At 52.7% G+C, this 16,201-nt stretch overlaps 1 protein-coding gene across 1 annotated transcript; it reads right to left on the minus strand.

The window, feature by feature from the left end:
- Positions 1–146: 146 nt before the first annotated feature.
- NIPSNAP1 (nipsnap homolog 1) lies at positions 147–12,433 on the minus strand. The gene is made up of 10 exons (XM_074356634.1): positions 12,275–12,433; positions 7,524–7,651; positions 7,361–7,406; positions 7,020–7,114; positions 5,036–5,106; positions 4,750–4,890; positions 4,410–4,441; positions 3,958–4,052; positions 2,698–2,781; positions 147–1,381 (listed from the first exon to the last, which is right to left on the minus strand). The coding sequence occupies exons 1-10, from the start codon at positions 12,370–12,372 to the stop codon at positions 1,317–1,319; spliced, it is 855 nt and encodes a 284-aa protein (XP_074212735.1). The 5' UTR covers positions 12,373–12,433; the 3' UTR covers positions 147–1,316.
- Between the last annotated feature and the right edge of the window lie 3,768 nt (positions 12,434–16,201).

Raw genomic sequence — 16,201 nt, forward strand, 5'->3', positions numbered from 1 at the left:
TCCTTCTGCCATAGCGGGAGGCCCTCCCTGCCAGCTCAGGAAACACGAACCCTCCAGTGGGGCAGACCAGCCAGGTGGGCCTGGGAAACTGGCCCTGCCTCAGGCACCTGCCAAATTTCCTTGCAAATGAAGAAAAGACACCGTGCTTTATAGTAAATATTTAATTGGTTCCATCAGCGACTCCAGCACAAATTTTCCTGAAAGGGAGGCAGAATCAAGCTACCCAGAGGTTCATGAGGTGTGAGGGTCACTGAAGAAGCTCCCCTACAAAGTCATTGACCCCACTCCACATATCCTATGGCCCAGGAGAATGAGGGTTGGGCTGATAAAATGTGAAGAGGGAGTAAAGGAATGCGGTGTGAGGGAAATACAGGACATAGCCCATAGCTTTGCCTGCAGGAAGGAAGTAGGGAGGGCCGGACACACTCCCTGCACAAAAGGGCTGGAATGACTCAAGTTCTCAACCTCATTACATGGGGAGAAAGAGATGGGCCTCTCTACAAGTATCTTGTATTAGGAATTCCTTCCCAAGTGGTCTTTTGTCACCCCTATTCTATCTTCCCAATTCTGTTGTCCAGATTCTACAGTTGAAACCCAAGTTCTGAGTTCTAAGTTCTACATTCTTGGTTCTTGTTCTGTTTCCCTCCCCAGATCCTTCCCAGCTCCCATTCCTTTTCCCAGCCTTTCTGGGTGGAATATATAGAGGTCCTGATGACTTTGCTAACTTGACAGTTTTCCCTTTTGTTTCTTGAGGCAGTTCTAGGCTTTTCTCCAGCTGGAGGGTCTTGGCTCAGACTGTCCAGCAAGTGCGTAGCCCAGTGGAGACCAGGGAATTCCTGAGAGCCTGGCCTGGTCTGATCTCCTCCCTTACCACCCCACCTCTAGCCACTGGACACACAACCCTTTGTGCAATTAAAGCTAAACTGAGGATTTCCAGGATGATGACTGTAGACTGGTGGCCTTAAGATGAAGAATCTTAGGGGGGAATGTGAAAAGATATAAAAGGTTACTATTCTTCATTCAGAGAAATTAAAAACTGCTTCTAAAACAACAACAACAACAAAAAGCAACAACAACAACAACAAAAACCCTGCTTCTAGCACAGGGGAAGGGGTGGGCGGGGAAGATAGGCAGGGTCTGGGCAGACTGCAAGTCCTCAGAAACCCATTATCCTTCAGCTCCCTCTTGTCCGAGCTGAGCACTACCCCCCAGAGTCCACAGGATCCGAGAGAAAACCGAAACAGCAGGACCTGGAACTCCTCTGTCTGTGGCTACCCTGAGGGAGGGGAGAGAAGGAGGTGGAGGCAGGAGCAGCATCACTGGAGAGGCGAGATCTTCAAAGGGATCATGATCCGAGACTCCATGTGTCGCACCAGGGGGACTGCAGAGAGAGAGGCAGAGGTCAAGGAGGGGGCTGAGGTGAGCCAACACCCCAAACTGGCCTTTGAAGGAGGAGGCCTGGGATGCTGAGACAGGGAGAATCCCACTGCTCTCCCAGAATGACCCATGGAGAGCACCAGGTCTCCCAAATCGTGGGCTATGAGGGGTCTTAGGTTGTGATGAAATGTGACTTAAAATTTGTTCATAATTATACATTTGTTTCCCTGTGTATGTGAAAAAATAACTAGCATAGTTAAGAAGTGATTTCACATGTATTACTGCGTAAGACAAAGCTAAGTGAAGATCAAAGTAGGGAGATTCAAAGAAAAATATCTGGAAAATAATTGTAGCAGAAGTAAACTGGAAGGGTGTCCTTAAGGGGCTAAGGTTTGAAAAACACCAATTTAGTTGAACTGACTCATTTTACAGATGGGGACGCTGCAGTCCAGAGGGGGTCAGCCCAAGGTCACCAAGTAGGTCAGACTCCCCCCCCCCCCCCCCCCCCCCGCTCAGAGCTGTTAAACTTTACCATGTTTACAAATTACCTACAGTCCCTGTTCAAGTGCAGATTTTGATTTACTGGGATGAGTGAGGGGGTTGAGATTCGGCATCTCTAACAAGCTCCCAGGGGATGCTGACACTGTCACCATGCTTTGAAGAGCGAGGCTCCTGCTGGCTCCTTCAGGAGACGCATTCTCCCGCACACCAGTTGGTAAGTGTGGAAACTCAGCTATAAGTTCCTTAAGGGCGGGGATAGGTTCCTGTTCATCCTTCACATCCCAACCCCACCACCCATGACTGTCCCCGGCACACACTGAGGGCTCTATCAGCACCTACTGACTCCAGGTGGTTCTCAGGGATCCCAGCAAAGCGGTGAACACTAAGCAAAAAACTTGCTTGAAAAAAACCCACTGTGTGCTTTCTCTGGGCCAGAGTCTGAGCAAAGCACTTGTCATCAATTAGCTCCTGGAACCCTCCCTCCAGCCCTCTGTGGAGCACCATCACCACCACCATCTTACAGATGGAAAACAGCATCAGTGAGGCTAAGAACCACGCCCAAGGTGACACTGTGTGCTCAAGGATGACACTTCTGAGGCAGGGACTGCCTGGCTGTGTTACTGACCCTGAGAGCTCACCTAGGATGGCCTGCATCATGTGGAATATGCCACCAAGATAGGAACCTAGTAACTCATTGTCTTGAAAGTGAGTTCCCCATCACTGGAGGTAGTCAAGGGAGGCTAGATCTCCTTGCAGAGGGGATTCCATCCTCAGATGGGGCTCCTGGCAGATGACCTCCAAGAACCCAGCTGACCTCACCTGTGTAGTAGACATTTTCATCCCAGCCCCTCTTCCTCCAGGCAGCGTTTCTGGTCTCCTCCCGGGACTGCAGGTCTTTATAGGCTGTGGGGAAGGCATAGACTCATTCCTTGGGCACAGAGGATCCGATCCTGTACCCAGCACGAGGCCCTCCTTCCACTGCTCCGAACACTGCCCTGCAGTCTCTTCCTCCCCGGATACCTCCAGATGTTAGCAAACACTGCCTGCTTTGACAATTTCATCCAATTAGTACACTTGTTGACAACTCCCAAATGTCTATTTCCAGCCCAGAACTCTTCCTTGGGCTCTAGACTCGTATATCTGATGTCCACTTGGCATATCCACTCAGATGTGTCAGCGTCTCAAATATAACACTTCCAAGGACCAAAATTATACTCCTGACCTCTCCAACCTGCTCCTTCAAGGGTCTCAGCACGCGATACACAGCTGCTCAAGCAGGATCCTGTCTGGGAGTTCTGGAGTCCTCGCTCCCTCCCTCGCCCCACACAGATAATTCACTCACCAGTCCCACTGGTTCCACCTCCAGACCAATGAATCTGTGGGTTTCTTGGCATCCTCACAGCCACCACCTTAGGCCAGGCCACCATCCTCTCCCACCTGAACTAGTATAACCATCTCCTGATGCCCCACTCCCTCTCTTGCTCCCCTACAAAGTGCTCTCAACAAAGCAAACAGCAGCCAGAGGAATCATATTAGGACACAAATCAGGTCACGTCATGCTGCTTAAAAGGCTGCAGCAGTCTCTTGTTGCCTTTAGAATAAATCTCAACTCAACCCAATGGCCTTCAAGGCCCAGCCTAATCTAGCCCACCCCTACCTCCCCACCCTCTTCTCTACCCTCTCCACACCAGCCTCCTTAGCACTCCTCAAAACCCTGAAGGCCCTTCCCTACCACAGGGCCTTTGCACATGTTGTTCCTTCTACTTGGAACACCCTTCGCTGGCAACTCACATCTGACTCCTCATCCTTTAGCTGGGTTTACATTTTACCTCCTAAGAGAGGGCTACTTCGTCTATCCAAGCCAATGAAGGTACCCATGTTTTTCTTCATTATTTCTCCCTGTCTCTTCAGTATTTGTAACAATCTGAAATTATCATTTTTGTTAGTTTATGTTGGAGGTAGTGTCTCCCTCTCCTAGAACATAAACTCCATAAGAGCACTGATGTATTCACACTGTCGATGTAGAGTGACAGTGGAGAAAGGGGACTACAGAGGGCTCCTGGAGGGTCCCCCACCTACCCCAGAGATGGTGCACCACGTAGAGCTCTCCTATCTGCGAGAAGAAGCCGCCCACTGCCTCCTGGTTCTCCTGTCGGTACTTGATGGCCCGAGCCCTAGAGATGGCAGAAGAGTGTGGGGCAGAGGCCAGGGCCAGTGCAGAGGGCCCTGTGAGGTGTCCCCAGGCTGGTTTCTCAGTTGCACATCAAGGGAGAAGCCTGAGGTTGGGCCCTCAGCTCTCAGCAGTGATTGGGTAACAGGGGGATGGAGGTGCAGCCACTGCCTAGGTGTGCAACCACCATCCTCTAGAGGGTCCCCACCCCCTGGCTGGACCATCACCTTCTCCTGGATCCATGAGGCGCAGAGAATGCCAGGTTCCCTGCCAGAGTACCCTGGGGAAGGTGACCCACCAGGGGCCTTGGAGGGACAGGTGGGCAGGGTCCCCCACCCCCACTCCCGGCACTGCCACTCACCAGTTATTCCCCCACTCGATCATGGTTCCTGGCTGAAAGAGAACCAGAGGAGAAGGTGGGAATGAGCCCCACCTGGGATTTCAAGCATCACTATTGGGTGAAGATGGGAAACTGTCACGTCTCCCCAGCCCCAGGGGCTACTTTGCCTCATTCAGGGGCCCTGACTCGCACCCAGGTGCACATGTGTGCACACACCTGTGTTCTGAGCCCGGAAGGAGGGATAGGCCAGAAGCCCCAGTCTAGGTGCTGGGGCACAAGGCCTGCTCACCTCCAGGTACCTGGAAAGCAGCACTGCTGCAGGGAAGGTGGGAGGCAGGTGGGGACCTGGCGGGGGAGGCACCTTGAGCTTGTACGTCCTCAGCTCATAGATGTTTGGGCCAGCTCTAGGCTGTGGCTCGTTCCAGAAGCTGAACTCAAGGAGCAACTGGTTTCTCCTGGACAGCAGCATCTGGCTCCGCTCCTTTCGGAACTCCAGGTACTCCTGTGGGCACAGCGGTTTGGGTACAGCGGCTGGGAAGTGCCCCAACCCTGGAAGTGTGTCCCACGCTGTGGCGGAGGCAGCCGCTAGCACAGGGCTGAGCCAGAACCGGTACCCAGAGAGGTTTGCCGCATGGGTGCCGACGTACCTTGTTGTTTTTGAGCTTGTTCATGCAGTCCATGAGGGCTGGGTAGCCGCCTGAGAACCGCCACAAGTGCACTGTTAAGGGTGGGAGGAAGGTATGGGTCAGGGGGCTGCGGGACCCTGCCCTGCTTACTCCAAAGCTGGCTAGGTGTGTATGTAACCGGGGGAAGTCTGCGGCCTGGAACTGAGGCCTGGGCATCGCGGGCAGGAGGAAGGCTTACTTTTCATGGAAGACTGTTTGTACCATTCACATTTTTTATCACAGCCTCTGTACTGGGTTAAAGAGTGTCCCCACCCCACCCCCAAGTACATACCTGCCCCAAACCTCAGAATGTGACTTTATTTGGAAGTAGGGTCTTTGCAGATATAATCGAGCTAAGGCGAGGTCACATTGGGTGGGCCCTAATGACTGATGTCCTTACAAGAAGCGGAAGATTGGGACCCAGACACAGAGGGCAACACCATGTGAAGACAGACACCCAGGGAGAACACCATGTGACTAAGGAGGCAGAGTTTGGAGCAATGCATCCATGAGCCAAGGAATGCCACGGATTTCCAGCAACCACCAGAAGCTGGAAGAGGGAAGAAAAGATTCTCCCTTAGAGCCCGAGGGAGCATGGCGCTGCCAACACCTTGATTTCAGACTTCTGGGCTCTAGAACGTGAGAGAATAGAGTTCTGTTGCTTTAAGCCCCCTGGTAACTGGTACTTTGTTATGGCAGTGCTAGGAAAGCCCTAATACACCTTCCAATAATAAAGAAACCTCGTTAGTGTGGAAGAGAAGAAAGAAACAGTCTTGTGCTTGGGAGCCAAGGGAGGAAGGTCCCCAAAGGGTCAGTCAGGCAGGCCCAATCCCAGCCCCTAGACAAATACGAAGGATCTGAGCTATTGAAGGGTGAGACAGGTTGGCTTATGAGGGAGTGAGCTCCTGGCTTCTGGGAGTGTTCAAGAGACGCGTAGAGGACCCCCTATCCAGGCTGCTCCAGAGGACCTCCCTCTGCTGTGTGCAGTCTAAACAGCACTGTCCAAAGTGACTTTCTACTATGGTGGTAATGTTCCACAGCTAAGCAGTCCAAGATGGCAGCCACGAGCCTCCTGTTTCTTTTAGTGGGCACTTGAAATGTGGCTGGTGTGACTGAGGAACTGAACTTTTCATTTTATTTAACTTTACCCAATTTAAATTTAAATAGCTACATATTTGACTACTGGCATATGTAACTACTGGCTAGCTTCCTGGACCGTGCAGATCAAAATGCCAAGGTCCATATGAGTGGCTGGGATGCTGTGAGTGATCCAGTTCATGTGTGGGTCCTCACAGCTGGTGCCAGCTGAAGTGGACATGTTGGGGTGGGATGGGGCGTGCTGGGGGCAGCCCTGGGAAGCTGTAAGGAGCCAGCTCACACCAGAATCCCTGTTTATTCCACAAATATGTGCTGCACAGTGGGGATTCAGGGGTGAAGAAAGACAGGTAGGGGCCCCACCCTCCTAGAACTTACCACCTACATGGGGAGACTGACAGAACAGGACACATGATCAGGGCTGTGAAGAGGCAAGTCCTGGGGACTGTGGGGCAAGAACAGGTGCCTCACCCAGCGTGGGTGGAGGAAATCAGAGGAAGCCTCCAGGAGGAGGTGATGTCTATACCAGAATAAAAGATGAGTAGTGGAGTGAGCCAGGAAAAGCAGGCAAGGCAGAAAGAATGCTTCAGGCTAACGAAGACGGCATGAACAGCCTGGAACCAGATGGAAAAAGCTGTCCTTCTAGAAAACGGAAAGTTCCAGGTGGGATGGCTCGGCCAGCAGGAGGACCTGGTGAGATGAGGCCAGAGGCCGGGCAAGGAAGAACTCAAGAGCCCCGTGGGCCACCCCGAGGTCAGAGACCCCCAGACGGCTGAGCAGGGCAGTGAAGACTGCATTTAGGAAGACCTCTCTGGGAGCCACTGTGCAGAGAGAGAGGGTGGCAGTGGCGCTGGGGAGGTGGGCAGCTCACCTGCCTGGTCCTGCTCCCCGTACCATGTGTTCCAGTTGCCCACGAGCGAGCAGGGGTAGTCCTCATCCAGGTGCAGCTTGGGCAGCACAGCCTCCCTGAGAGGGGAGGAGGGCACAGAGATGCAGCAGGCTCACACCCGCCACCAGACCCCTGAGATAAAGCTTCCAACTCAGGCTCTCTGGGCTGGGCCTCAGGCTCCCCATGTCTAAGCAGCAGAGGCCGCACAAGATGTCCTTAGGACTTATGGCTCTGCAATCTCCGCCCCTTGGATCTCTGCAAGGACAACAGGGCTGGGCTAGAGTCCCCCACCCGAGCAGGGGCTGGGGCTGGAGGGTGCTCACGTCAGGCTGTTGTAGTCGTCCAGACACTCGGGCTTCACACTGTGAACTGCAACAGAGGATAGAGAGCGGGAGGTGAAGTGGGGAGGGGGATGGGGGAGCCGCACAGGGCCTGGGCTCCTAGAGGCCCCAGGATGGTGGGCTAGCCAGCTCAGCAGCCACTCACACTGGATCTTGTAGAGGTTGCTGGTCTCCTTCTTGGACAGCAGGGTGGAGTGGGCATCCTTCCGGGGATCCACCTTGTGGACGAAGAGGGAGCGGAACCAGCTACCTTCATTGTCCTTGGAATAGAAGCTGCAGGACAGAGGAGTTCAGGGGGACATGCTTCCATCTGCTGAGGCGCTTGATCCCCCAGGCTGGTGACCCACATTTCTGGGAATGGGGCCACAGAATCTCATGGCAGCTCCAGAAGATTCCATGTCATTGGAGCCAGCTGAGCAGACCTGGTTCCTTCTACAGAGATCCTGGCTGCCCAGTTTGCTTCTTGAAGCTCTGCAGAGCCTGAGGAGGCCAGGAGAGGCAGCCCCACCTCCCACCTCTCTCTCCAGCCTCCCTGCCTCCACTTCACCCCTTTCCAAGGGGTCCTCCACTTAGACCACACAACTGCAGCTCCTTGCCAAGAGGATCAACCCCAACCCCCTCCCTGCTTGATGTCCAAGGCCCTTGATGGCTCAACCTACCTTGTCAGCCTCCCCTCCCCTCCTGTCCCCCCGGACCTGTGTATCCCGCGCTCCAGGTATGCCTCTCCCGGAACACACCAGGCTCTTTCACTCCGTGCTTCCTTTGCAATTTCTGTCCCTTCTGACGAGAAGGCTGCACTCACCGTCCTCCCCAGCGTTCACACTACACCTGGCCTGGGCCCGATCCCAGCTCCCGCAAATGGAGAGCCCAAGACAAATATGCTTTGTCCTTGAGGAGGTCACAAAAGAAGTGGACCTTGGAACACAGTCACAGCCAGAGGTCTCTGGGAGAGCCCAGCTGAGTGAGCCTGAACTTGACCCCTGGAAGTCTGGGCAGGCTCTACCGAGGAGGAGATCTGGCCAGTCTCCAAATCTCCAGGGCAAATGTGGCAGATAAAGGCAGATAGAAGGGGGGAGGGTACAGCTCAGTGGTAGAGCGCATGCTTACCATGCACGAGGTCTTAGGTTCAATGCCCAGTATAGCTGCCCTGTGTACCTCAGCTAGGTTGTTGTGAGAATGAATGAATGAATGATGTGCCTTGTTCAGAGCAGGGGGACCAACCACCAGGTCCTGTCAGATCATAACTGCCCTACCCAAACAAAGCCCCAGCAGGAGTAGGGATTATTTTCAGGCTGACAGAGGTAGTAAATCTTCTTCTTCTTTTTTTTTTTCTTTAATGGAGGTACTAGGGATTGAACCCAGGACCCTGTGCACGCTAAGCATGCAGTCTACCACTGAGCTATACACCTCCAGCCCTGAAGGAGGTGTTTTTAACAAAGTCACTGGCAGAGGGACCTGACCTTTGGTTTGAATGCAGAGAGGCGGCTTCCCCTGGGAAGGGTGGTGACAGGGAGTGCAGCAACTCCTACTATTTGTCCACCAAGACCTTTGCTCCAGGACTGGGTTTTGAGTAATTTATTAACATCAAAACTGACCAAGATAAATAGCCTGAAGAGAGAGCACGGGACCTGGGGAGCTGGGGAGTGAGCTGGGGTCCAGGAGCTCCGAGGGGCTCCCGTGTCTTCGCACCACTCTCTAATCTCTCCCGCCTACGGGTCTCAGCTTTTCCAGGTGTCAAAAGAGCAGCCTATCTCTAAAGATCTTTTCTACAAGTCCCAGGAAGATCCCACAGCAGGCTCTGAACTTGAAGCTAACATCCGTACGTTCACCTTTTCCAGAGTTCCAATTGCACTTTATCAGTGAGATTACATCATTCTGTCCATGAACTCCCCAACCCTTCTCAGCCTGCACTCTCTTTTCTCATAGCTCCTTCTAACACGTGATAGAATTTTTTGTTTATTATGTGCCTTGTTTATGGTCCCCCACTGGAAACAGCCCCAGGAGGACAGGGGTCTAGCCTAGCCTGTGTATCCCTGCTGTATCCCAGAGCCTGGAACAGATGAAATCTGGGAGGTGGTAAGAAAGGAAAGAAAAGGTAGGCCTTGGCTCAGAGTGTGGACTCGGGACTCAGGGGCCCTTTCCATCCTCACCACTACCAGGAGAATTAGTGCTTACAAGCAAAGACAAATCCAGGACTAATCCCAGCTCAGCTTCATCTCTCTGAGCCTCATTTTCCTTACCTGTAAAATACGGGCATTAGGATAGGCCTGTTAGAGAGAGGCGTGGCTAATACCACTGTTCCTACCTAACTTCCTAATAGATTCCTAATGGATCTCCTGGCTCCCACTCTCTCACTCTTTTTCCTAACCTGCCCATCAGTTTTGTAAAGCATCACTTTTGTGATGCTATTCCTCCACTCAAAAGTCTTCTATGGCTCCCTATTGCCTATAAAACCAGGGCTGGATGTCTCCACTTGGGAATAGAGCTCTAATCTGTTTTGCCAAGCTTTCCAGGGGCAATTCTCTTTTAAATCTGGTGACCATAGAGCCAAGATTCTCTAGCGTTAGCATCACCTGAGAATTTGTTAGAACATCTCAGGTCCCATCCCAGAAACACTGCAACAGAACCTCTGGGGGTAGGCCTGGAAATCTGGGTTTTGACAAGCTCACCAAGGGATTTGGAGGCATACTCAAGTTTGAGAGTCACTGCTCTAAAACAGTCCCAATTTCTTTTTCTTTTTTTAAAAATGTAATCTCAGTAAATCATCTGAGAAACACCAAACATTCTGGTATTTAAACTATATTAAGAATGCCTCTTAGGCCTAGGAAAACCAGTTCATCTCCTTCCATAAAAACTCCTCTCCTATTTCCCCCTCAGTTTCTTCATCATTTTCATGTGAATGTGCCTTGTCTCTCCAGCCACATGGGAAGCCATGTCCTTCCATCCCCCAGGGTACCTAGCACAAAGCTCTTGGTATAGACGTTGCTCAATAAATATTTGTCCCAGACAAGAACTTTAGAGACACATTTGCACTGCCATAAGGGATCAGCAGACTGGTGCCTCCCTACACGAAACTGATTCAGAATGTTCTAGATTTATGCACTAAGAAGCTTGGCTCCATGCACGTTCGGAAACACTCCTCTGAATTGAGTTGGCTGACTTTAGAAAAGGGGCCACGTTTCTGCTTACTGTTCTAGAATTGTGTCTTCAGAAGAAACACAAGAACTACAAAGTTCTGTTAACAACAGGGTTACTGGTGAAGCAGTAACAGCTGCTGTCTATTGAGCACTAGCTACGTGCTAAGAACTAATCCTCACAATATGTTTTTGAGAAAAATGAGGCTCAGAGATGCCTCATTCCAGGGCAATCATCAATGGCCATGAAGATTCAATCCAGGGCCATCTGATGTCAAAGCCCATACTGTGTACACCCCAGTAGCCCCCAAAGCTCAGAGGCCAGAGGGGCTGCTGCTGGCCCCTTCCGTGATGCCAGAGACATATGGGGCAGAGTGAAGGTTGGCAGAAGAGGATGTTCCAGGTATCCAAGGTGAGACCAGAGCATAAGTAACTTCAAAGCAGCAAGTCCTTGAGGGACTTGATTAAGTATTAATCCAAGTCCCTTCACAGCAATCCTGCAAATAATCCCGGCAGGGATCACCATCTCCACTTTACAGAGAAGGAAACCAAGGATCACAGAGGTTCGGTGCCTTATTCAAGGCCATGGAGCAGGTAAGTGAGGAGCAGTCTGCCTCTACGCCCCAGGCTCCTTTTCTGGTCTCTGGACAGTCATCACACAAAGCGCTCTACCACCAACCAATTCTGTAACCCTGGGGAAGGAAGGTCCCGCCCCCAGCCTCAATTTCCTCATCTGGAAAACAAGAGGCTCACAGAAGATGACCTCCCCAAAGCTCTTTTAGCTCTGACATTACGAAGGGCTCGCAAAGAAACTGCTCAAGACACGGGCTAGGTCTAAGAGAAGTCTGCCCCTTCACACCTGGGCTGCTGGGCAGGACAGACCCCTGCTTCCTTTCCACAGGTGGGGGGACAGGTGCCCTCACTTTAGCAAATGTTCTTATGCATATGCTGTCCTGAGCCCTGTGCCAGGCGCTGGGGAAACAGAAAAATGAGGTGATGGTCTAGTGGGAGAGGCAGGCCAGTGTGTACAGGGTGGTTAAGTGCAGAGATGGGGGAAGTACAGGGCTCGCTGGAGACCCAGGAGGGACCCCCCGCCCTGCCTCAGGCCAGAGCAGGGATCAAACAAAAGCCCAGGCTCAGCCCACGGCCCAGCCAGCCTCCCTCTGCCAGGAGGCCACCAGTTGTGCAAAGAGCACAGGGGTGTCAGGAGACCTGGGTTCACACCCTGCGCTGCCACGGGGCTGCTGGAGGAGTGACCTTGGGCAACTCCCATCCCTTTTCAGGCCTCCTTTGCCCCACTTGTAACGTTCAGGGTTGGGGAGCAAAGGATCTGTGAAGCCATGGCCCTTGGGGATCTCCCACTGTTCCCTGTATCTCTTCCCCCGAGAACTTCCCAGGGGAGGAGCTGGCCCTCCTAGAAGCCCCCAGCGGGTGCTGTTTCACAATTTACCGCAAAGGTCTGGAAAGCGTCCACTCCTCCTGCCTCTGTCTGCTCCCACTCTCCAGGACCCAGGACCTGCCCCTCCCATTCACCCCATCTTTCATTCTCTGTCCAGAGCCACCCACTAAGACAAAGCCCCTGCGCATGCCTCTCCCACCTCCCCCATTCTTGGCCCAGAGCTCTTCCCCAGGCCTAGATTTTGCCCCCGCCTCTAACCCCTAGATAACAAGCCCGAGTCTCTGCCCATCCCCCAAGGCCCAGATCATGGCCCCCACCTCTGCCCCGCTCCCACGCGCCGCCCCAGCCCGGCCCGGCTCGTACCGCGCCGCAGCCACAGCCGCAACATCCCGGGCACGGGGCCCTGGGCCCCCCAGCAGCCGCCGTGCCGCCGCAGAGATGCTGCACAGACGCGGAGCCATGTTGGAGCCGAGCAGGTTGGAGGAAGGCCCCGCCCCCGAACCCGGCAGCGGAGGCGGGACGTGAGTAAGCCCCGCCCCGCCGGCTCGCCCGGCTCGCCCGCCTCCCTCTGCACCCGGGCAGGTGGGCGTTGTCTCCGTGCATCCCCCAAACGCAGATGCCGGGCAGAGGTCAGGGCGCTTGTTCTCTGAGCCCCTGCAGCTCTGCTACTGCCTTGCTCTGTAACCATGAGCAAACCGTTTGCCCGCTCTGGGCCTTAGTTTCCACCTCGGTAAAATGGGAGCATTGAACAATGATCAGGGGTTCTTAACAGGGTATTCAAGGATGAGGGGCAGAGGGTCAGTAAGACCCCTGAAATCCTATTCAGATATGTGCACCTGTGTGTTTTCCTGCGGAGGTGGGGGGGAAGTCCACATGTAGCATTTGTCACATTATCAAAGGAACAAACTGCTAACAATTTAAGACAGATGGACAAGGCTCCGGGTTGCAGGGATGCTTTCTCTCCATCACCTCGTTTTCCCTTTCCATCCCTACTACTACCTCTGCCTGGCCTTCTGGGGCCCCATGCCCTTTTGCTCTGCCTAGCTCTTTTGCCTAACTTCCAGAAGACTCCCTTTTCAGTCTGCAATCCCCCAAGTCACAGACCTTAGCAGGAGCAAAGAGCCTGCAGACCCCACGAGCCTAAGAGCTTCCAGAAAGACTGGATATGTGCGTACACCACCCCTCCCCAAAAGAATGTCCACCACAGATGCCTACGCTGTTGGTAGTCCCCTCCAGGTGGACTTGGGGTGGAGGAGTTAGGGCAGGCTTTAATTCTATAATCCCTTCAGCAAATATTGAAGCCACCTGGCTAGGCCCTGTGCTAAGCTATGGGACACCAAAGGTGGCCAAAACAACACACCCCTAGCCCTCTTGGGTTTTAAGGCTTGGCGGGGGAGATAAAATCAAATTGGTACTGACCTCCAGGGCAGAGGCCTTAGGCCTACCCCTCCCATCCCCTCTCCTGCCTGACATATGAAATATTAACTGGAGGAGTGAAAAATATATACAAAAATATTCTTGCCAATTACAATACAGGCTATAAAGAAGTATGGGGAGCTATGAGGACTTAAGGCGGGGAGAAGGGAAGAGAAAAAGCAAGGTCCTATATAGACTTTGAGGGTCAATGATAACCTCTATAAGGAAGTGAGGCATGAACTACGATTTTTTTTCTTGTGTTTTCTAAAGTTGCTACAATGAACATGTATTCTTTGCATGATTTATTTAAAAAGGAAACTGTGTATCATCATGATAAATGAAAAACCCAAATCATCTATCATACCCAGGCAGAACCATCAAAATAAATGCAATGAGGGTAACAGTATGGCTGGTGCCTTGTGGCCAAGGCAGAAGGCTCTGAGCCTGAGGCCTGCTCCCTGTGTTAGCAAAGAAGAGTCCCAAGAGGGGTTAGAGACACAGCCGAGCCCAGCTGCCCCTTGGGTTCATCAGAGGGACTAAAAGGGAGTGGGCTCCTCATTCTGGGGTCAGCATGATTGGAGGGTTCCTGGATGCAGCCACTCAGGAAAAGCCCAGACAGGTAGATGGATGTGTAGCAAGTAAGATGTCACTGGTGTCATGCGGTGGAGGAACAAAGTGTGGCAGGCGTGGAGGTGGGTGTGACCATCTCCACCCGGCCTCACAGGCGGCCTGACTTTGTACCTAAGCTTTAAAGGCTGAGCAGGGAGAGTTTGCCAGAAGGGAGCAAGGCAAGGAGAGCCTCAGGCAGAGGAAGCAATGTGTACATAGTATGTGAAAGGGCCCCCGAGGAGAAATGGGTTCGAATTATCAAATATCATCAGAGGGTGGAGATGACGTGGACGAATCTTCTCTTTCAGTACAAGGAATACTTGTCTAACAATGGAGGGGGCCGCCTTGGTGACCTGTCACTGAATTACTTGAACAGAGGCTGCAGAGCAACTAATCGGTGGCATGGTAGAGGGTGTTTGGCAATCAAGCCACAGGAAGCCAGGACCCCTGGACGGGGAAGGGCTGGCCCTCCTGGTCTAGGGTGGGAGTCCTCCCCAAATCTTTGGTGTTTCTGGCCACTTTTAGAAAATGAGGAAGGGCTGAGCTGCAGCCTCCTTTTGTGGGTCTAGGCATTTCCAAGAGGCTTTTCCATCACTAGGTGACTCCAGGAGCATGCTCTCACCCCTGACTGGGAGAGATGGGAGATGAATGTCCCCCCCCCCCCCCCCCGGCTATGAGAATCAGTGCGGTGACTCACTGGGAATGCAGCTTCAAGACCCCCCACCCCAGCTAAGGTGACCAGCTCATTCCCGTTTACTCCAGACTTTCCCAGTTTGGGCACTGAAGGTCCCCTGACTGGGATGGTTGGTCATCCTAATCGTCGCCCTTTCCCTCTCTCCAGGACACACACCCACTCCATTCCAGTTCCTTGCTTAACTAACCCCATTTGCCCTGCTTGAAGTAGTAAGGCAGGAGGCTGTCGGTGGCACTCAGGGACATGCAATGCCAGTTAACTGAGCACCTGGTTTGAATCCTGCCCCATGGACCATGTAGTCTAGGCAGCAAACCAAATGGATATTGGGCAACAATTCCACAAATAAGGAGTTACATCATTAGACTGCTTCCAATTACTATGGAATAAATTACCCCCAAATTTAGCAGCTTGAAACAATAAACATTTATTGGCTCATATGGTTCCAAATGGGTCAGGAATTCAGGACCAAGTGGTTGGCGGGGTTGGTTCTGGCTCAGGGTCTCCAACAGCACTGCAGTCAAGATGGTGGCTTGGACTGTGGTCACCTGACGGCCTGACAGAGCCTGTAGGATCTGCTTCCAATGTGGGTCACTCACATACCTGGCAAGTCAGCGCTGGCTGTTGGCTGGGGGCCTCAGTTCCTTGCCATGTGAGCTTCTCAGGCTCTGCTCTGCGTGTCTGTGTCTACATCACACGGCAGGTGGCCTCCCCCAGAGCAAGTGATACGAGAGAGTGTATGGTGCAACCTTCAAGGACTTTTATGAATTAGCCTTGGAAGTCACACTCTGTCATTTCTGCATAGCCCATTGTTTCCACAAGTCAGCCCTGCTCAGTGTGGGAGGGAGCATTTCAAGGGTGTGAACACCAACATGCGAGCGCCTTGGAGGCTGGCTACCATGACTAGGTTTTGCGCTAGACCCAACTTAATTATTGGGATTGGACTCAGCCATCTTCTGTGAGCAGGCCTCCCCAGCATCACTGTCTTCTGTCCTAGGATCTCTCCCTGCCCCTCCTCTCTGAGGTCCCTTCTTACCCACCCACCACTGAGTCTGTGACATCTCTTTCTCCTGAACCTGACATCTCTTTCTCCTCCCCTCTCTGCAGGGAGCTGACCCACTTCTTCTCCTTCCTTCCTCCTTTCCCAAAGCTTCCCTCATGGAATCCACCTTCAGAACTCATTGCTAAAACCTACTGCCCAATCTGTGAAATGAAATGAGAGGCCGGGGACAAAGACAGATGGGTAGAGCCAGGCGAAGAGGAGCAGGCAGGTTCATAAGTGTGAAATATGGACAAACCTGCCATCATCTATTCCCTGGGACAAATAGATCATCACCGGATGGGCTGCAGAAGGGCAAAGAGACAAATTACCCAGCTGTGGAAGTGTCACCCGCTCCTTATTGATGGGCTTTCATGCTCGGGCCCAACTGCTCTCGGAGAATTACATCCTCCAGGTCCTGTGAGACCCCAAACAGGAGCGACAGGGACAAGAAAGCTTTAGGTCTCAGCTGGGGCGTGAACCACACTGCCAAGCCCCAGCCTTCCTGTAGTACGCATCATATACAGATAGGAGT

This window comes from Camelus bactrianus, chromosome 32 (assembly GCF_048773025.1).
Source record: "Camelus bactrianus isolate YW-2024 breed Bactrian camel chromosome 32, ASM4877302v1, whole genome shotgun sequence".
Lineage (NCBI taxonomy): Eukaryota > Metazoa > Chordata > Mammalia > Artiodactyla > Camelidae > Camelus > Camelus bactrianus.